This window comes from Alexandromys fortis, unplaced genomic scaffold (assembly GCF_014885135.2).
Source record: "Alexandromys fortis isolate MF-2015 unplaced genomic scaffold, M_Fortis_MF-2015_v1.1 scaffold_221, whole genome shotgun sequence".
NCBI lineage: Eukaryota > Metazoa > Chordata > Mammalia > Rodentia > Cricetidae > Alexandromys > Alexandromys fortis.
Window position 1 is genome coordinate 67031 of NW_026068096.1, and position 21139 is coordinate 88169.

General features: G+C 43.7%; 2 protein-coding genes across 2 annotated transcripts in view; one reads left to right on the plus strand and one right to left on the minus strand.

The window, feature by feature from the left end:
- Window positions 1-8: 8 nt before the first annotated feature.
- LOC126489319 (zinc finger protein 431-like) lies at window positions 9-16972 on the minus strand. The gene is made up of 4 exons (XM_050123511.1): window positions 16848-16972; window positions 11437-11563; window positions 10418-10478; window positions 9-3452 (listed from the first exon to the last, which is right to left on the minus strand). The coding sequence occupies exons 1-4, from the start codon at window positions 16848-16850 to the stop codon at window positions 1751-1753; spliced, it is 1893 nt and encodes a 630-aa protein (XP_049979468.1). The 5' UTR covers window positions 16851-16972; the 3' UTR covers window positions 9-1750.
- Window positions 16973-18546: 1574 nt separating this feature from the next.
- LOC126489329 (zinc finger protein 431-like) overlaps window positions 18547-21139 on the plus strand; it is a 30395-nt gene continuing 27802 nt past the window's right edge. The window contains exon 1 of the mRNA XM_050123528.1: window positions 18547-18713. The gene's annotated coding sequence lies outside the window, so the exon portion shown is untranslated. The remainder of the gene's footprint in view (window positions 18714-21139) is intronic.

A 21139-nucleotide genomic window follows, 5' to 3' on the forward strand; every position in this document is an offset into this window, starting at 1 on the left:
ACACACATGCATGACTCCATTAATTTTAAAAAGGCTTTAAGTTTTTATTTTTACACTTGGAAAATTATATTAAAAAATATGCCTTTACATCATTTGCATATCTCATACAAAAAGAAGACAGAAGAATGCATCAGATTTCCTGGAGCTGTAATACAGGTAGTTTTGAGCCATCTGATGAGGGCACTGGGAATCAAAATTGGGTACCTACAGCATAAGTACTGAGACAACTGTCTATTATTCAAATATGTTATTTTTTTTTAAATATTTATTTTATTATGTATACAATGTTCTGTCTGTGTGTATATCTGCAGACCAGAAGAGGGCACTAGACCTCATTACAGATTGTTGTGAGCCACCATGTGGTTGCTGGGAATTGAACTCAGGACCTTTGGAAGAGCAGGTAATGCTCTTAACCTCTGAGCCATCTCTCCAGCCCTCAAATATGTTATTATAATTCAAAAGATGAAGATGCCCCTTGACTCCTTCTATCTTCTCTCACTTGGAGGTGATGAAAATTCCTTCTACATGGTCTACAAAGGATTGAACAGATTCCTTTCCCTCTGTGAATGGGCTCTGCACATTTCTTCTTATTGCCATTAACACAGTTCTCTTGATGTGAGTGAACACAACGAAGGGTTTAGCTGGTTAGAGATGAGTCCAGATTAAGCTAGGCAAAATTCCATACTGTGATATATGCTATAGTTACCTAAATGTTCTTTTTGGTTGAAACAGGATCTCTCCAGATAGCCATGAGTATCCTGGAACTCACGATGTAAACCATAATAGCCTCAAACTCAGAAAGATCCATTTGCCTGTCTCCAAAATAAATGACTATTACCAGTTGAGATATGTTTATAAAATGACCTATCTTTGAATCAGACAAATAATGGAAGATTTAAACAGTAACTCTCATTTTTGTTTAATTGTGATGTGATAGAATCCTACAATGTATTCGTTTCAATTGGTAATCATTTCCTGTGTTCTTTAATATTTTGGCTATTTTCTTTGTTTTGTTAATTTCACCTCTTTAGATATTCTTAACAGTTTGTAAACACCTGTGCCATGCTGTGCATTTAGCAGGCAGAGGACATCTTACAGGTGAGTATTCTTTGCTTCTTCAGTACTAGAGAACAAACTGAAGTAATCAAGTTAGGGAGCAAGTGCATTAAACAAACGAGTAACCTTACTGGTCATCATTTTAGTTACAAAAACATCCATGTGTGTGGGTGTGTGGTGTGCATATGACAAAGCCCAAATGTAGTAATCATAGAAAAACTGGTATGAGTAATGTGTGTATCCCAGAGACTGAACTCAGGTATTCAGGTTTAGTAGCAACCACTTTTACCCATATTTCTGAGAAAGTGTTAGGAAAAAGCATTTAGTGCTTAGAATAAACTAACAAAAAAATTTAAAGGGATGGCAGGATAAATAACATTGTCATTTGCAAATAGGTTGTATTATTCAAAATATTCTGTGCTCCTCTATTCTTGGGTGACAATTTGTTTATAATTTCAAAAGAAGACAATATTTGACCAATGGAAAGGTTCTACTAATCCTATTTGGGCATCAGTGAGACGGCTCAGTAGAAATAATGTGTGGTGTGCAAAGTTTTACTGAATTTACTAGATTCATAATGCTTCTCTCCGGACAGTAACTCTTTCATGCCTTTGAAGAAGACTGTACCATGAAGAGGCATTATCACATTGTCATTTCTTTGGCTTTCTTCACTATTCTTTGATGTGTTTGAGGACTACACTGACCTGCAAAGTTTTAGTGCATCAATTACATTAACAGGGGCTTTTTCGGTATGACTCCTTTCATGTGTTTGGAGATTTCGGTGACGGGTGAAGGCTTTACCACACTGATTACATTCATACAGTTTGTCTCCACTATGACTTCTTTCATGCCTTTGAAGATAAATGCTATGTGCAAAGGCTTTGCCACATAGATTACATCCATACGGTTTTAGTCCTGTATGACTACTTTCATGTATTTTAAGATTACTGCGACTTACAAAGCTTTTACCACACTGATCACATACATAGGGTTTTTCTCCGGTATGACTCCTTTCATGTGTTTGAAGATTACGACGACTGGCAAAGGCTTTACCACATTGACTACATACAAAGGGCTTGTCTCCAGTATGAGTTCTTTCATGTGTTTGAAGATTACTTCGACTTGCAAAGGCTTTACCACATTGACTGCATTCATAGGGTTTCTCTCCAGTATGACTTCTGAAATGTTTCTGAAGACGACAGAACTGTGTAAAGCTTTTCCCACATTGATTACACTCAAATGGTTTGTCTCCACTATGACTTCTTTCATGCCTTTGAAGATAAATTATGTGTGCGAAGGCTTTACCACATTGATTACATTCATATGGTTTAACTCCTGTATGAGTACTTTCATGTACTTGAAGATTACTACGACATGCAAAGGCTTTACCACACTGAATACATATATAGGGCTTCTCTCCAGTATGAATTTTTTCATGATTTCTCAGACTGGTGAAATGTGCAAAGGCTTTGCCACATTGATGACATATATAGGGCTTTTCTCCAGTATGAATTCTTTCATGTATTTGAAGATTACGGCGACTTAAAAAGGCTTTACCACATTGATTACATACATAGGGCTTGTCTGCAGTATGAATTCTTTCATGTGCTTGAAGATTACTGAGACTTGCAAAGGCTTTACCACACTGACTGCATTCATAGGGTTTCTCTCCAGTATGGTTTTTATAATGTTTTCGAAGACTAGTTAAACGTACAAAAGCTTTATCACATTGATTACATTCATACGGTTTGTCTCCACTATGACTTCTTTCATGCCTTTGAAGATAAATGATGTTTGCAAAGGCTTTGCCACATTGACTACATTCATAGGGTTTGACTCCTGTATGAATACTTTCATGTATTTGAAGATTACTACGACAGGTAAAAGCTTTACCACACTGATTACATTCAAAAGGTTTCTCCCCAGTATGAGTTTTTTCATGATTTCGAAGACTAGTTAAATGTACAAAGGCTTGACCACATTGAACACATACATAGGGTTTCTCTCCAGTATGAATTCTTCCATGTATTTTAAGATTATGGCGACTTACAAAGGCTTTACCACATTGAACACATACATAGGGTTTCTCTCCAGGACGGATTCTTTCATGTATTTTAAGATTATGGTGTGTAACGTGGACAGTGCTGTTTGTTGTTGCCATGACTTTACCACACTGATTACATTTACATGATTGCTCATTAGTATGAGTTCGATGTACTTGAAAGCAACAGTGATGTGCAAAGCCTTTTCCACATTGATTGTATTTATAGGGCTCTACTTCCATATGAGTTCTCTGGTGTAATTGTAAAGAGGAATCAGATCTAAAGTCTTTATCATGCTGATTATATTTACAGAGATCTTCTTCATTATGGATCCCTTTGTGTATTTGAAGATACCTGTGAAGGTCAAAGACTTTAGTAGATAGTTCACATTTATCACTTACATTTCTCATATGAGCTTTATCACATTTTTCAACAGAACTGGAAGAACTCAGAATTTTACCACACTGGTTGCATGCATAACATTTTTCTATACTCTGAGTCACACGACAAGTGCAAAGTGAACCAGAACAGACAGAAGAATTCTCATACTCCTTGTTCTCATAAGACTTTACAGTGTGAGTTTGTTGTATTCCCAGTGTAGTTGGAAAACCAATTAATTGTAAATTTGTAACACATTCACCAAATCTGCTCATAGTAGGGACTACTACATATCTTCTAAGTGTTGTAGGAGAAAAAGAGGTATATTGCTTCTTTCCATATCTCTTATGTTCAAATAGTTTGTATCCAGAGAGACACATGAGATATCTATTAAGGAAAGAATAACAAACAAAAGATTTTCACATTGCATTCACACAGTTTAACTTTTGCTTCACATAAAGATGTGGTATAGGGATTAAGGTTTTTCCACCACAACACCCTTATTGATATTCATAAAGTGACCTTCCCTCACTAAACCATGGAAAGCCTCTGTATGAGCAACACTAGATTTACTATGGACTATTTGCTTAGAATATGTCTTGCACAGACATTGATCCCCTTATCAATGTATATGCCTATATGATACAAAGGTACAAAATTAAAGGAATGGACAGTTCTACACAATGGATCTCATGGAGCTATTAAAATACTGTCATGTGGCAGCATTCCCGGTGGGCTACACCTGGCCTGGCTCCAGAGTGTTGGCACCTAACCTTAATCCATCTTTGATTTAGTAGATAACCTTTGTTTGTCTTGTCACCCTATATGAATCTTGTGAGAGTTTCTCAAGGATAGAAAGTCTAAGCATAGCTCAGTTCAGGAAACCTGGAAAACTGTGGCACCTGATGAATGGAGAATTTGCACTTGGCACTGTATTTTTGGAGGCTTCATTTCTGTTGTTTTGAGCATATGGAAATCAACTGGCTAGAGTGTAAATATAGAGAAAAATAAAAATGCCCTTGGCAAAGGGAAAGTGCTTCATTTCTGAGAATATTAGGCGAAATCCCCCTGCAGCCAGGAAAGGCTAAATTCATTCCTAAGGTGTCTCTGCATCTTTTTTTCACAGACCAGAGTTCACCCAACACTGTGCTGCAACATTTGGTGCCCAACAGGAGGCTTGAAGAAGGACAAAGGACCTGTGAAGGACAGAGAAGCTGGCTATCTTAAGAACTGGAAGAAGTGCCCTCAGGGTAAAGACACTCCAGGATTGGCAGGCTCATGGAAAACTTCCCATCACTGGAGCAACAATACTTACGGTTATTAAAATGTCTGTTATCAGAAGATGGAGTGGAAGTGAAGGAAAAACAACTTACAGAGCTTTTTGTATTAATTAAACAGCACTGCCATTGATTTCAGGCAACTCCTCAAGTTCAATTGAAACTAAAGATGGAAGCAAGCTACAGAGCTTTGAGGAGGGCTCATAAGAAAGGAGAGCCAACACCATAAAAAATTGGTCTTTATGTAACTTAATATCAAATTCTCTAGAGCCATTGCAGAGTGAAGAGTCACTTAAAGTTATATCTGAAGTAGAACAGAAAAAAGGGAAGATGCTCAGTTAGGGTAGCAGAGGAGAATGTTCCTTCACAGGTTGCTAGGAAAGCTATTTCAGAGGACAGCAGAAGTGAGGAAAGTCAGGAAACAGGAGGTGACTCTCTTCCTTCTTCATCAGATGAAACAAACTTAGAAATCAAAAAGGCTGAAAGGTTAACTGCATGTTTAAAAAAAATAAGAGTTCCAGAGACAAAAAAAAAGGAAACTTTCCAGTAAAGAAAAAGGAAAGCAAGGAGATAAAAAAAAAAAGGAAATCTTCCCAGTAGAAAAGAAATGGAAGGAGAAAGAATGAAAAGGAAATTTTTCCCACTAGGAGAAAGGGGAAATGTTCAATTATAGATCTACAGCTCCACCTTATGAGGAAATTTGAGGAGTGGTTGCCTAGGGCCATAAGGACACCTCCAGCGTGTTCCTGCAAATGATCAACAGTCTCGGGGCTACGTTCAGACTGACTGGAGACACCGAGGCATGAAAGATCTGAAAAGGTTAAAAGAAGCAGTGGTAGCATATGGGATGCATTTGCTCTACGTAAGACAGGTTTTAAACAACTGGGCTACTGGGAACAGTTATTCCACACGACTGGAAGGACCTAATAGCGGTTATACTAAAAGCTAGTTCTCAATTACAACGGCTTACTTGGTGGGGAGAGGATGCAGCAGCCACGAAACAGGGTAATTCAGACCACAGAAATGAACATAGCAAAGGATGGATTATTAGGAGAGACCGGTATGCCAATCTGCAAACACAAAAGCAGTCTGATGATGCTACTATGGAGATGTATCATCTAGTGCTTTCAAGTGCCTGGGATAAGGTTGAGGAGCCAGGGATTCTTCACAAAAGGATCTATCTCCTTCACAAAAATCACACAAAGTACACAAGAAGTTTTCACTGACTTTCAGTAAAGACTAACTTCAGCATTACATACACAATAGCTGGTCTAGATGTTAGAAAGGTTCTAACTGACCCTTTGGATTTTGAGAATGCCACTACAGAATGCCAAAAGGCCAAATGGCCCTTGAAGGCTCAGGGAGCTCCTTCAGAGGAATGGGTTAAAGCTACTGCTGATATTGGTTAGAACTAATGGGCCAGGCAGTGTTTAAGTGAAGAGTTTCTGTGTAATTACTTCAGGGGCTAAGCTAGCTAGGAGGACGGGAGCCGGGCAGGAAGCGCCCCCCCCCCCCCCCCCCCGCTCCTTTTACAACATATCATTATGTGGATGACATTTTATTGGCTGCGTCTTCTGACACAGATACCTTAGAAAGAATGTTCATGTAATCCAGAAAATTTACCCTGTCGGAGACTACAAATGTCTCCTGAAAAAATAAGGCGGGGATATTCTCTTAGCTATTTAGGCTATTAAAAAGTAAACAGAGAATTCAACTGCAAAAAGTACAGATTAGGAGAGATTGACTACATAATCTTAATGATTTCCAAAAATTATTGGGTATTAACTGATTGCAGCCAACAATTGGATTGTCTAGTCAAGAATGAACTAATTTGTTTCAAATTTTGCAAGGTGAACTTATTCCTGATAATTCGAAATTAACTTTATTATTGTATGCCTACAACAGACAATCCGAGAAAGAAACTGTGCACTGTATATCCCAGATTCAACCCCATGTTGGGTTGCCTGGGCCATTAGCAGAAGGAAACACAGAAATTGATCAATTGTTGATAGGAAATGTGTTAGAAGCCTTAGACTTTCATAACACACACCATGTTAATAGTAGGGCTTAAAGAAAAAGTTTCTATTACCTGGCAACAAGATAACAAAATGGTGGATTCTATAATTACACATTTATTAGAAACAGTGGCTGTAAGGGCATACCAGCACAAATTAAGACTGATAATGGCCCAGCTTATGTTTCTAGTAAAATGCAACCATTTTTTGCACATTACAACATAAAACATGTTACAGGGATGCCATACACTCCTACAGTATAAAAGGAGCGGCAGGCAGGCCTGCTTTTCGTCCCACCCAGCTCCCGCACGGCTAGCTTTACACCTGAAATAACAACATACAAATTGTATTCATTGAAACACTGCCTGGCCCATTAGCTCTAGCCTCTTACTGGCTAACTCTCACATCTTGATTAACCCATTTTTATTAATGTGTATCGCCACTTGACTGTGGCTTACCGGGAAGATTCTAACCGCTGTCCGTCTTGGGTAGGAGAAGCATGGTGTCTGCCTGACTCTGCTTTCTTTCTCCCAGCATTCTGTTCCGTCTACTCCGCCTATTTAAACTGCTGTCCTATCAAAAGGCCAAAGCAGTCTCTTTATTTAGCCAATGAAAGCAACACATAGAAAGGAGACCCTCCTACATCACTACAGGACAATCAATTATTGAGAGATCTAACTGCACTGAAAGAGATGCCTGCTAAACAGAAGGAGGATATGAGGACACCCTTAAATTTTCTAAATGTTAATGAAACAAAACAGCAGCAAACACTGGAGCACACAAAACCCCCTTCTTTCCTCTTAGATTCTATTTAAAGTTCCCTCCTTAACTGATCCTCCAAGCAGCTGCCAGTTCCCCGAGCCACAGCCACAGTTCCCTGAGCCATACAAGAAGCTGCCAACCTACTGCTCTCTGTGAGCTTTGATCAGTTTCTAGAACCATGAAAAATATAAGATCTCTAGTTCTGCCTTGCCTGAGAACTGTGTAAGGTGTGGGATAAAAAGTGATAACAGAAGAGTAAACAGACATGATGAAAGAGATGTGTGAGCTGATGCTCTTCAGTCAGTTCCCCTGCCAGCTGTGGCGTCTCGACTGGACCCTAAAGAGGTCTAAGGGGCTGGTACCTAAAAGACCTCATTACCTTCCACCCTCTGAGGCATCTGAAGGAAAATCAAACATTAAGGATAATAAATATACTTTGTCTTTCAAACCAAATCAAAGCCATACTTTTATGGCATGTGTACCATTATTTTACTTACTCCTAAGGGGCCTGTACAATGACCCTAATAATTACAGCATTGCTGGGTTCTCTGGCAGAAAGGGCAGCAGCGGAGCTGGACTGCCAGACTTTCCCTGCGGCTGAGTGGGATGGTGAGCATCAAAAAAATCAGCCCTTCACCAGGCCAACAGGGAGAAACACATACTGAGTCAGGAGCATGTCAAAGCAGGATCTCGTTCAATTGTATTAGGCAGGGCCAGTGCAGAGCAAGGGACAAGGGCCAATAATATTCTGCCACGTTAGCGGTGGCTGGGCAGAGGCGGACCAGGTCAGGCTGTGCAGAGTCACTTCCCATGTGGAAGTTAATAGCCAGACACAGGTCTCCAAACTCAAGCTAGGCCCAGAAAGTTACACTAGGCCTCATCAAACTCAAGGTCGGCTTAGGAAGTTACACTGGGCCTCATGCCCAACACAGCATCACTGTGAATGCTGTACCCTTCACACCCAGGCTTAAATTTGACCTTTTGAAAGTTTCCATGTTCTTAGAGCAAGGCCAGCAATCTGGATTCCTGTGAGGTTGTCAAGTCCACGGTAAGACTGGTACAAACATTCAACAGAACTTTGGGCTGAACAAAATACAACTGATAATGAGATAATGAATTAATTAGCTGAGTTAAGGCCAGCTGTTTTATTGTTAGGGAATCAGATAGAAATTCTGAAGGAGCAGGTAACATTAAAATGTGATTGCAGTGTCTCTTCTTATTGTATGTATCACATCCTTAAGATTTAATGAAAGCAAGTATGACTGAGATAAGGCTAAGATGCACTTGATGGGTCACCCTAAGTATTCTCAAATGACTTCATTTACAAAAAGGAACTTTTGCAAATAAAGCTACCTGATACAGCAGGAATAGCTATTATGGTAGGTCTTGCAAATACAATAGCATTATTCAATCCTATGAATCACCTGAAACAGATTTCTTATCCTAGCAAGTATTGCTTTTGTTCTAGCAATATTAACTTTATTGGCTTTAAAATGTGTTTTAGTCTACTTACATGCGATTGTAAGACAAATAGCTAGAAAAAAAAGCTGTATATACTGTAAGACTGCATTCAAGATCATCAATTTTTGTATAAAGAAAGGAGGGATCTGTGGCAGCATTCCCGCTGGGCTATACCTGACCCTAATCCCCACTGGCTACACCTGGCCTACCTCCGGAATGCTAGCACCTAGCCCTGATCCATCTTTTATTTAGCAGATACCCTTTGTTTCTCTTGCTGACCTATGTGAATCTTATCTGAGAGTTTTCCAAGGGTACAAAGCCTATGTGAAACTTGGTTCGGGAAAACTGTGGTACCTGATGACTTGAGAATCTGCACTCGGCACTATATTTTTGGAAGCTTCAATCCCATTGTTTTGAGCATATGGAAATCAACTGGCTAAAATGTAAATATGGAGAAAAATAAATATGCCCTGGGTGAAGGGGAAGGGCTTCAGTCCTTAGAGGCTGGCCCCCTGCAGCCACAGTCGGACCTGCATGAACCCAACATCTATCCTGTGACAGTGTCGTGTGTTAACACATTGTTTCCGTAGAATCCAGTCATGACAAACAGATCACCCAAAGGAAGTTCTTTACTTCCAATCATTATCATCTGCCAGAATAGAACTCAGCCATCAATAAATTTAATAAGCCGGGCGGTGGTGGCGCACGCCTTTAATCCCAGCACTCGGGAGGCAGAGGCAGGTGGATCTCTGGGAGTTCGAGGCCTACCTGGTCTACAAGAGCTAGTTCTGGGACAGGCACCAAAGCTACAGAGAAACCCTGTCTCGAAAAACCAAAAAAAAAAAAAAAAAAAAATTTAATAAGAGGCCTGAATCTCAGTAGTTTACCTGGTCGCAGGAAGAAGCACAAACTGAGGTTACCTGAGCACCACACAAAAACAGACCATCCAAAGGAAATGCCTAATGTTCCAACTGCTGTAGATAGGACCACCTGCCAGCACACTCACCAGGACACCCTAGACAAATGTCAGCCAATCAGGGGTCCTGAACCTCAGAGACCCCTCACCCCCACCTTTACTACCATAAAATCCTACTCTAACTGAGCTCGGGGACCTCAGTTTATTCCAATACGTTGGACGTGCGGAGAGACCCAGTTTGCAAATTTCTATAAAATAAGGGCTCTTTGATTTTACATACGGGACTCGGTCTCCTTGTTGGCTTTTGAGGGAACTTTGCAGATTTGGGCATAACAGTTTCATTGTCTTCTTTCTTAGAGACACCTCCCTGACACTGAGGCACACTGGTTTGTGAGAATTTCACAATCATCATAAAGCTGGCCTTATTTAGTGCTATCTTTCCTTAAAGCTTCCGATCATACTGAGATTTCTTCAGATGTATGTATGTATCAGCTTGCATACGTAAATTACCTTTTGTGTCTTCTAGAACTTTGACAATGTTCTTCAATATTCTGGTCTTCCCATTTGTAGCCTAAAATACAATACCAGAAAATATGTATGATATATTGCTAGAAATTATGCAAAATTCAAGTCACTATCTTTATTGAACCTAAGAACTATAATTATTCAGCCACAGATAAGGCTGCACTTCCAGGTTCTAAAGGCAGGCATATGCGGATGGGCCCTCAAGCACAAAGAGCCTCGCGTGACTCGGGTAAAACCTTTGCACGCATGCGTGAGTTGCCCATCTGTGTCATCAGTGTATAACGTAGTTACACCAACCCCTCTGCACCTGTGCTAGGCAGCTTTTAAAAGCTAGAGGCGCCATTTCTCGCTCTTTCTCCCTCCCTCTCTCGTGCTCTCTCTCTCTGCACACCAATCCCCCCTCTAATAAACTCCTAAGCAGGTTCGTTTGTGTTCCGTGTTTCCTTCTCCCTCACGCCAGGTAATTTCAAGAACCTTGCCTGATTAATTTACCACATTCTTCCTTTTTCACAACTGAAATCCCAGGAGAGAACCAATGACTAAGAAATGCTTGTCCCAGTTTGTGGAAACTCATGAACTCTAGACCGACAGTTGTGGAGCCTGCATGGGACCGAACTAGGTCCTCTGCATGTGGGTGACAATTGCGTACCCTGGTGTTTGAGGGGCCCCTGGCAGTGGGACCAGGATCTATCCCTGATGCAAGAGCTGGCTTTTTGGAGCCTATTCCCTATGGTGGTGGGATGCCTTGCTCAGCCTTGATATAGGGGAGAGGGGTTTGGTCCTGCCTCAACTTCATTTGCCTGGCTTTGTTGACTCCCCATGGGAGGCCTTACACTTTTGGAGTGGATGAGGGGGAGGTTTGGGGAAGCCAGGTTCAGGAGTTAGAGGAGGGGTAGGAAGGGAACTGTGGTTGGTATCCAAAATAAATTTAAAAAATTAAAAAGGAAAAAAGTGTGTGTCCCCTTATTGTAAAAAACTGACAAAAAAAAATTGAGCAGTCCTACCTACAGAAGTGAGGTTCTCACAGGTTTCCAGCATCACATCTCTGTAGAGACTCTTCTGGAAAGGATCCAGCAAAGCCCACTCTTCATGAGTGAAGTTCACATGCACATCCTCATAGGTCACGGCCTCCTGAAATATGCCACATAAGTACATAATAGAAATGGTGAGACTGGCTGCATTGAGAATGACTCAATGTACACTTCATTGAGAATATGTTGACACGACTCTGCGTGATCCTCACATACATCCCATGGCACGGAATGTCAAATGCAGTCACAAAGACATTTTAGAAGGAAAGAGAAGGAGGATGACACATCTGTGCCCACTGAAAGGGGCCTGACAAGGCTGTTTGGGGAGGACTGTGAAAGGACAGATTTTAACAGCCCTCTTGTGTGAAGAATCTGTGCTGTCAGGTCCACTGGAGCCAAAGAATCAACCATGATTAACAAGAAACCAGAACCACTGAAGTAAAACTTTTGACTGACTGGGACAACTGATACTGCTCAGCTCAAGCTGAGAAATTTGCAGTGATTAAGAAAAGACAAGCATCATTGAGGTGAAATCTGGACAGTGTCTCCTCAGAATCGGCACAGAAGCTGTGTTCAGAGGTGGCTGTCTTAGTTAGGGTTCTACTGCTGTGAAGAGCCATCATGATCAGGGTATCTCTTATAGAGGGAAACATTTAATTGGGTGGTTTACAATTCAGAGATTCAGTTCATTCTCTCCATGGGAGGAAGCATGGAAGCATGCAGGCAGACATGAGGCTGGAGAAATTGCAGGCAACAGGAAACAGTCTGTGTATCACACTGAGTGAGGTCTGAGTATCTATCACATCTCTAAGCCTGCCTCCAGAGTAACATACTTCCTTCATAAAGGCCATATCTACACCAACAACGCCACAGTTCCCAATAGCAATAGTGCTACTGTCTTTCACACCACCACAGTGGCCAAGGTTGCACCTTGCACTGGCAGGTGAACTTAGGAGTGTTAGAGTCATCCAGGTGGCACTGGTTTCGAAGGCATGAAGGAGTCGTGAAGGGCACCTGAGGCTTGGCTAGCAAGAGGCCATTGGTGAAGATGCAGTCTTAGTAGCAGCTGAAGGCTCAGGATTGAACAGAGCTATGCAGGAAGTTGAGGTTTAGCAACAGGAAGTAAGCCAGGAGAGGCTACTGGTGAAAGTGGAATTGCAGCAAGAAGCCTGAGCACAGCGGAGATACCGGTACCATGAGATGACACAAGAACAGCAGTGGAGGAGCAGAGGCAGTCGGAGCCTGGAAGACAGGCTGTGTGCGCTGCAGAGGGCGGGGCTGGAGAAGTGAGCAGAGTCCCATGGAGGAGCCCAGAAGACTGTGAATCCCAGATAGATGGGCAGTGAGCTATTTACACTGCTGGCGTTTGTTTCTGCTTTGTTCAGACTGTGACAATGACCTAGTTCTTCCCGACAACTGGGCTGATGGTGGCTCCACACCTCTCCTGTTCTCCAGATCCAATTTCCCCAGACTCATGCCCAGCTGTGTAGCAGAACACCTGCTGCTGTCTCCCTTTCCTCCCAGACCCCATCCCCAATGGATCACAAAGCTCTCCAACCTTCCTTCCCCCAACATGATAGCCTTGCAAATGTTGGAATATTAAGATGTAAATAAAGATAGATAGATATGCCATGCAGACCTTGGGTGTAGAGTTTATTTAGTGGGTTATGGAGGGGAAAGGAAGGAGAGAAGGGGGAGAAGAGAGAGAGAAGCAGAAGATGCCTCTCCAGAAGAAGGGCAGATAGAGATGGGGGAGGGAAGGAGAGAAAGAGGGAGAGAGAGACAGGGGAGACTGGAAGTGGGCGGGGATTGTCTCTAAAAGGGATAGGATACCCAGGTGACAGACCAGGCCAGCCGATTACAACAATCCCTCCAAAGTGGAAATGGGCTCCTTTCCACTGCCAGCAGCCACACAGACTGCCTAAGTCACACAACTGTCACCCACAGAGGGCCTCGTTTTGTTCTGTGTAGGCTACCGTGCTGTCGGTCCAGAGTCAGTGAGTTCCCACTAGCTCAGGGGCTCCCCATCACAGTCTTTACCCCTCCGCTCCTGCTATCACTCTGTCCAATCCAGAGACTGGGTGTGGCTCTCTGATTCTGCTTCCCACAGTTGCTGGATGAGGTTCTATGATGATAATTAAGGTAGTCATCAATCTGATTACAGGAGAAGGCCAGAGGAGGCACCTTCCCCACTAGTGCTTAGGATCTTAGCTGGGATCATCCTTGTAGATTCCTGGGGATTTCCCTACTATCGGGTTCCTCCTAGCACCTAGGTTTCAGTTCTTCCTCCAGGTGCCAGAATGACAGTCTATCTGTTCACTGTCCTTGTGTTGTTATTAGACTGACATGGTTGGTATGGGACAGACTAAGAGAACTCCCACTCCCCTAACTTTAATTCTGGAAGACTTTCAGACTTTAGAAATAAGGCAAAAAGAGACAAACTGGAGACTAAAGGGGTAAACTTAGCATCTTTTGCAAGAATAAATGGCCAACATTTGGAACCAGGTAGTCAATAGAGAGAACCTTTGATCCATGTTATCATTTCTAGGACAAAGAAATGATCTTCGGCAAACCTGAACACCCAGACCAGATTCCTTACGTAGTCACTTGGGAGGACTTTGTAGCACACGCTTCCCCTTGGATAAAATTCTTTATCTCCACAGGGCTGATTAAGAAAACCATCTTTGCCTTACAGAAAGACAAAGACATGACACCTTGCTCTCAAAATAAATTAATGAATAACAAATTGAGAAACATCAAATGAAGTTCTTATTTCTTCCTTGTTTTGAAGTTTTTAGAGGAGGGGGTTTCTCTGTGTATCCCTGGCTATGGTGGAACTCGCTGGCTGCTCTCAAACTCAGAGAGATCCGGTGTAGGAGGTTCTTCTGTTCATGTCTTGCTTTCATTGGTTAATGAATAAAGAAACTGCTTTGGGCCTGATAGGGCAGAACTTAGGTAGGTGGAGAAAACAGAACTGAATGCTGGGAAGAAAGGGAGAGAGACAGAGAAGCCATGGATCCTCTGCCTGAGATGGATGCCAGTTAGAATCTCTGGTAAGCCACAGCCACATGGCGATACACAGATTAATGGAGGTGGGTTAATATAATATGAAAGATTTAGCCAAAAAGAAGTTAAAGCTAATGGCCAAGCAGTGTTTTAATTAATACAGTTTCTGTGTGGTAATTTCGGGTGTAAACTAGCCATGCGGCTGGCCCCCTCCTCTTGTAACAGAGATCCGCCTGCCTCTGCCTCCTGAGTGCTGGGATTAAAGGCCTGCAGTGCCACCACCAGGAATAAAGTTCTTGTAACTGGCAGTCACTGGAGAACAGAAGTGATACTGTGGTGGTTTGAATGAGAATGGCCTCCACAGGCCTTTATGACTGAATACTCAGTCACCAGAGAGTGGCAATGTTTGACAGGGATTAGGAGGTGTGGCCAATCCCTCCTAATAGGTGTGGGCTTGTTGGAGGAAGTACCTCATTGCAGGTGGGCTTTGAGTTTCACGGGCCCAAGCATGGCCCAGTGGCCTTCTTGCTGCCTGTGGAGCCAATGTCGAACCCTCAAGTACTTTCTCCAGGACCATGTCTGCCTGCCACCATGTTCTCCACCATGATGACAATACACTAAACCTTTGGAACTGTAAGCCAGGCCCAACTAAATGTTTTCCTTTGTAACACTTGCCATGGCCAAGGTTTCTCTTCACAGCAACAGAACACTAACACAGGCACCAACAACCAGTGTGTAAAAGTCTTAAAAATAAGCAGAAAGAACACTTACCTATACTGACTGAACCAGAGCAGGACCTTTCCTGGTAGAGGGAATGTCATTACCGCATGTATGGCCTTCTCTGTGTAAAATGTTAGCTGCTGAGTGCTGTATGCCGACATACAAGCCACAGCCAAATGCCTGTGTCTCAATCCTCTCGGCACGTCTGCACGTACCAACATGAGAGAGTCGCCCAGTTGGAAACTTCAGACGCTGGAGGTAAGCTCCCCAATTTGTACACCCACCAATTTGGTTTGCACTCCTTCATAGGGTGGGAAAGTGCACAGAAGATCACTCGCCGTGCCCCATCAGGTTCCTCTTCTGACGGAGGCCCCTGCAGCTCACTGTCTTAGAATTAACTTGAAATCCAGCCATTGCCTAGCCTGCTTACCCCTGCCGTGACAACAAACTGGTCATACTCTTCTGTTCTCCACGGAGACGCCATCTTCAAACACCATGCACAGCCCACTCTGAGTCAAACGGGGAGATCTAGCGCTGTGCGGTGGCTACAAACCTTTAATCCAAGAATCGAGGAGCCGATTCAGGGGGACAGCCACGTTAATGGGCTGTGGGGCTGCACACTGGGATCCAGGCAGCCTTGGAGCACACTGAGACCTTAATAAAGAAAAATCTCTTCAATAATAAGTCTCCGGCTCTGGCTGACACCCCAAGAGGATGGGTCCGGGAACAGATCTGCTAACTCACATACACCACAGGCTTATGTTCCCACATGTGCTGTCAACCTGGAGAAATGTGGATTACTGCCCCGCTAGCATGGCCTGATCAGTTTGCTTCCTTATACAACTCAGGATCACCTGCCCAGGGTAGGCCCTATTATATCAACCACTAATCAAGAAAACACCCTATAGCTTTGCCTACAGGCCAGTGTAACTCTAGCTTGTGGCAAGCTGACCAAATTTAACCAGCAAACCTCTTCTGAGTCATCCCCCAAACCCCTAACATGGGCGATGGTGGCGCATATCTTTAATCCCAGCACTTGGGAGGCAGAGGCAGGCAGATCTCTGTGAGTTCGAGGTCAGCCTGGTCTAAATAACTAATTCCAGGACAGGCTCCAAAGCTACAGAGAAACCCTGTCTAGAAAAACCGGGGGTAGGGGCACAAACTTAGAAACAAAATCACAATTAAAACACCGATATTTTAACACATGCGGGCCGGTAATCCAGTAGGTCTGGACTTATTGACAACTGAACCACCCTGGCATCTCCATGCAGATGTGTTCATGACACAGACTTATGCCCTGCACAGAACTAACTGCAGACGGATCCTATACATGAATGTTCCGTGCCAAGTGCAGAACTTCTAGAGGAAACCAGGTATCTGCAAGTTAACAAGTCGGCCTCCCACTGCAGAGATGAAAGCTGCGCACGCGCGGCAAGGTGGCGTCATCCTCGCGCAGTTTCTCCCTCCCCCCCCCCCCCACCCCCCTATCTCCATCCCCGTGTTCTGCGCAGCCGCAGCCTTAGATGAGTCATTCGGGACCACGGGCCCCGGGAGCTGCAGGAAATGGAAGGATCTCTCCGCCGCCTCCCACAGCCCCGGGAGGACCCCACACCGGCTCCCGCGGCTCCTCCCGTGTGGGGACGGCGGCCCTCGCTCACCATGGCGGATTCCGAGCTCGCCCCGCTCTCCCCACAGCTCCCGACCACGGGTCACAGCACAGAACACAGAACACAAGACTCTACTTCAGGCCCGGGGCCTCCGAACCTGTAGCACGGCGGACCGGAAGTGCCCGCCCCATTCTGACGGGCAGTCCGGCTGGGAGCCCTGATTGGCTACTGAGGCCTTAGTCACGGGAGCAGCGTCCTTAGGAACAAAGTCTTGTGAAGGAACGCAGCCCAATGGTTCCCAGCTCTGTCTTCCAGCCCAGGCACACAACTGCCCCAGACCTGCAGAGACTGGCATCGCAGCAGAACTTGGGGCTGGACTGCAAAGTCTTCCCTGAACATCTCTGCACTCAGTAGGACTCTTTTCTAGGGCTTTAGTGAGGTATTGCTAAGAAACTGAGAGAGGACTAAGGAAACCGGACACTTTCTGGATAGTCATACACTGTGGAAAATGTGCTATTTTCATTTTTGTAAAAAGAAAGTTTGATTTAAAGGACTGTGCACCAAAAATTTGCAGTCTGTTAAACTATCCTGTAGAAATGGCCCATCAACATAAATATAGGATTTTGGTGAACTAAACCGTATGGGGTCAAAGTATATTTACTTAATCACTCCATATTTACCTCTGAATATTTTGACTGAATTATGCTTATTTTACTGCCCATTTGATATATAAATCTACAGATTTATTTTTCTCTCAGTTCTGCATCATTTGTGGAAAGCCACATTAAGAATACTTATATATACATCACGATCCTAGAGTTTCATTTTCTTTGTAGAGTCTCACTCTGTAGCCCTTGCTAAACAGGACCTCACTATGCAGACCAGGCTAGCCCTAAAATCATAAAGATCAGTTTGCCTCTGCTGCAGAGAGCTCAGATTAAAGGCCTGCACCACCATGCCCAACTTCTATTCATTGTGCACATTTATTAGTGAAATAAACAGAATCCTGGTGTGTTGCACAACTGAACTCTGGACTGTTGTATCAGGGAGAGCACTCTGAGAGTTAGGCAAGCCTGGGTTATAAGTGAGACCCTTTCTCAAAAGACCAAAGTTAAACACGAGCAGCCGCTGCCACCCCAGCATTTTGAGCCTGGAGTCCTGGAGTCTACATGGGACTATGGAACCCTGCCCTTTTCCCCCAAGTCTACAATCCACTTTCGATCTCTCCGTGTGGAACCGGTGATGGTGCTGAAGCAGCGGCTCCAGCAGTGACAATGGCAGGCAGGAAGAGCCCGTGTCCAGCTGCTTTCCTGTTGTGCTCCACTGCTGGGGAGGAATTCCATCCCGTGTCCTGCTTGCAGGCCTTCCACTGAGGAGTCCTTAAAGCCATGCTAATGCGTGACTGCCGTGTTCAGTCTGGCACACTGCATGATTCCTGGCTCAGGTAATCAAGTTTCCCAGGGCTACACATTTGTACATGAACTTAGAAACTGCAGGCAGTTACGGAAAGTGGTTGGACAGCCCTTGACAGCCCACCGGATGGATTAGAGGTACATGTGGTATTTTGTTAGAACTTATAAACAATTGTTAAAAAGACAGAAAGCAGTGGGTGACAGGTGGCTGAAGATGGCTCTCCCTTCACAGGTGATGTGGGAGTGTCATATATCAATCTGTTGATTTCATTGGTTAAGTTATAATAAACCAGCTGCTTGGCCTCATGGCTTGGAACATAGATGGGAGGAGTAAACAGAATAGAATTCTAGGCGGAAGAGGAAGTGAGGTCAGACTCTGCTCTGCTCCCGGAGAGACTCTGCTCTCCGGATCACAGACGCCATGCTCAGCTCTCCCGGGTAGACGCGATAGCTCTGCTCTCTGAGGCACACGCGATGAAGATGGATGTAGGCTAGAATCTTCCCGGTAAGCGCACCTTGGGGTGCTTACACACATTATTAGAAATGGGCTAGTCCAGGTGCGAGAATTAGCCTGTAAGGGCTAGAGTTCATGGGCCAAGCAGTTCTTTAAATGAATACAGTTTGTGTGTTGTTATTTCGGGCGTGAGCTAGCCAAGCGGCTGGGGTGTTGGGGACGCAGCCCCGCCGCTCTTATTTCAACACACAGGCGACCCTGCTGGGGCCAGGTTCTTCCCATTCCACCTCATTGGGCATCTGGCCATGTCAAAGCAGAAGTTCATGTTCGTTTGCACCATCTTACTGTGGACATGGAGACAGCCATGACAACCAAGACAAGAAGTTCTACAGTGACTCCTGCTCTTTCTGAGTGTACATTGAATGAGCGCACTTTGGCCAGCAAGTTTTTCTCTTTAGAAAAATAAAGTTAAGGGGGCTGGAGAGATGGCTCAGTGGTTAAAAGAGCATTGCCTGCTCTTCCAAAGGTCCTGAGTTCAATTCCCAGCAACCACATGGTGGCTCACAACCATCTAAAAATGAGATCTGGTGCCCTCTTCTGGCCTGCAGACATACACACAGAATATTGTATATATAATAAATAAATAAAATATTTTGGGCTGGAGAGATGGCTCAGAGGGTAAGAGCACTGACTGTTCTTCCAGAAGTCCTGAGTTCGATTCCCAGCAACCACATGGTGGCTCACAACTATCTCTAATAAGATCTGGTGCCCTCTTCTGGCATGACATAATAAATAAATTTAAAAAAAAAGAAAAAAGAAAAGTAAAGTTAAGTAAAACCATCTTTTACTTAAGTCAGTTGGTACTAACTCGCCAACTTCGGAAACCTGCAGTGCCAGCCAAAAACGCACAGCTGTGCTCTTGCAGAGGACCTGAGCCTGGATCTAAACACACAACATGGTTGGTTCACATGCCTATGACCCCAACTCTAAGGGGTCTGACCCCTTTTCTCTCCTCTGAGAGAATTAGTCAGGCGGGTATGCAGGAAACAAAGATAAACAAATAAACCTCAACAAAGAAAGTGAAATAAACCCTATGACGTAAGGCGCAGGCAGTGTTTTTAAAAAGCATGCTATGAACAAGTTACATATCCTTGCAGTCTAGAAAGCATTTTACTTGTTTACCTCGCAGCTTGTGATATATTGTATAGATGTTACATAAAGATTATAAATATGGTCAGGTATGGTGACTTATGCCTTTAATCCTCAACCCATGTGGGGCCGAGGTGGTTGGATCTGTGACTTAGATGCAGTTAGGACCGCACAGTGAGACCTGGGCTCAAAACTAAAAATGAATAAGCAAAGAGTGGTGGTGACAAATAGAAACTCTTTGTCTGGGGAGACTACTCTCTTGAATGTAGTTCTTGAACAACACCAGACTATCGTGTGAATTGATTTTTCTCATATAAATGATCCTCATAATTATTTGAATGCTTTTATGATGATAAAAGAATCAACATTAAACATCTGCAAAAGTAAACTTGTTGATTTAAAACTGCAGAGGTTTAATACTTGTCATTTTGGCTGGAGTGGTGGCTCAGCTGTTAGAAGCACACACTGCTGATACATGAAAACTCAAGCTGCACTCAACGCCTGTGTCGGGCAGATGTGAAAAGACCTTGAATCCAGTTTTTTAAAGTAAGCATTTCTTATTTAAAGTTTTTTCTCTTTTTTGAGACAGGGTCTCTTTTCCATATGTAGCCTTGAACAACTTCAAACTTGCTTTGTAGACCAGGCTGGCCTTGAACTAACAGAGATCAAACTCCTTTATGTATTAAATGCTGGGATTAAAGGCTTGAGTGTTGCGGGAGGTCCTTCTGCCACTCCAACCAATAGCTGCTGTGATACCAGCCCATTGGGGCGTGGTCTCTTTCCCTTTAAAAAAGCAGCTATTTCCTCTGCTCGCTCTCTTCACTTCCTGCTCCGCTGGAGACTAGACTCCCTTCCTGGTTGTGCAGATGGCTGTTGTCTGAGACGGTGATCTGTAAGTTTTCCCCTTTAAATAAATAACACCCTATTAATCATAACTCCAAACTGGTGTGGCCTTGTTCGTGACTTACGCCTTCATCTGGTGCCCGAACGTTTGGCTTTTAGGACCTCTCCTTCCCCCGATCGAGTTCAGCTTGGCACGAGCCCTCCCTTCCTTAGCCGCGGCCTGTGCCTTGCAGCTGCCGTGTGGCCTGTGCCTTGCGGCGGCCGTGTGGCCTGTGCCTTGTGCATGGAGCCAGCAGTTTAATATAAATTATCACGCACTGGCTTTTCTTGCTGCAGTTCTTTATATTTTTTTAGACACCTCAGATTGACTTCAAGTCCCCACGCACCCTATCATCTGCTTCCCCACATAGATTTAAACTCCACAGGCCCGCGTAGTCTCTGCCTGCGTGGTTTACTCTTTTCTGAGTCGTTTTTAAATCTCCCTT

What these genes read in the sequence shown, in the direction of transcription:
- LOC126489319 (XM_050123511.1), bottom strand. An exon ending in TGAGAACCTCACTTCTGTAG is followed by an intron (nt 10,479 to 11,436) that starts GTAGGACTGCTC and finishes ATTGTATTTTAG; the next exon opens with GCTACAAATGGGAAGACCAG. An exon ending in AGTTCTAGAAGACACAAAAG is followed by an intron (nt 3,453 to 10,417) that starts GTAATTTACGTA and finishes TGACCTTCACAG; the next exon opens with GTATCTTCAAATACACAAAG.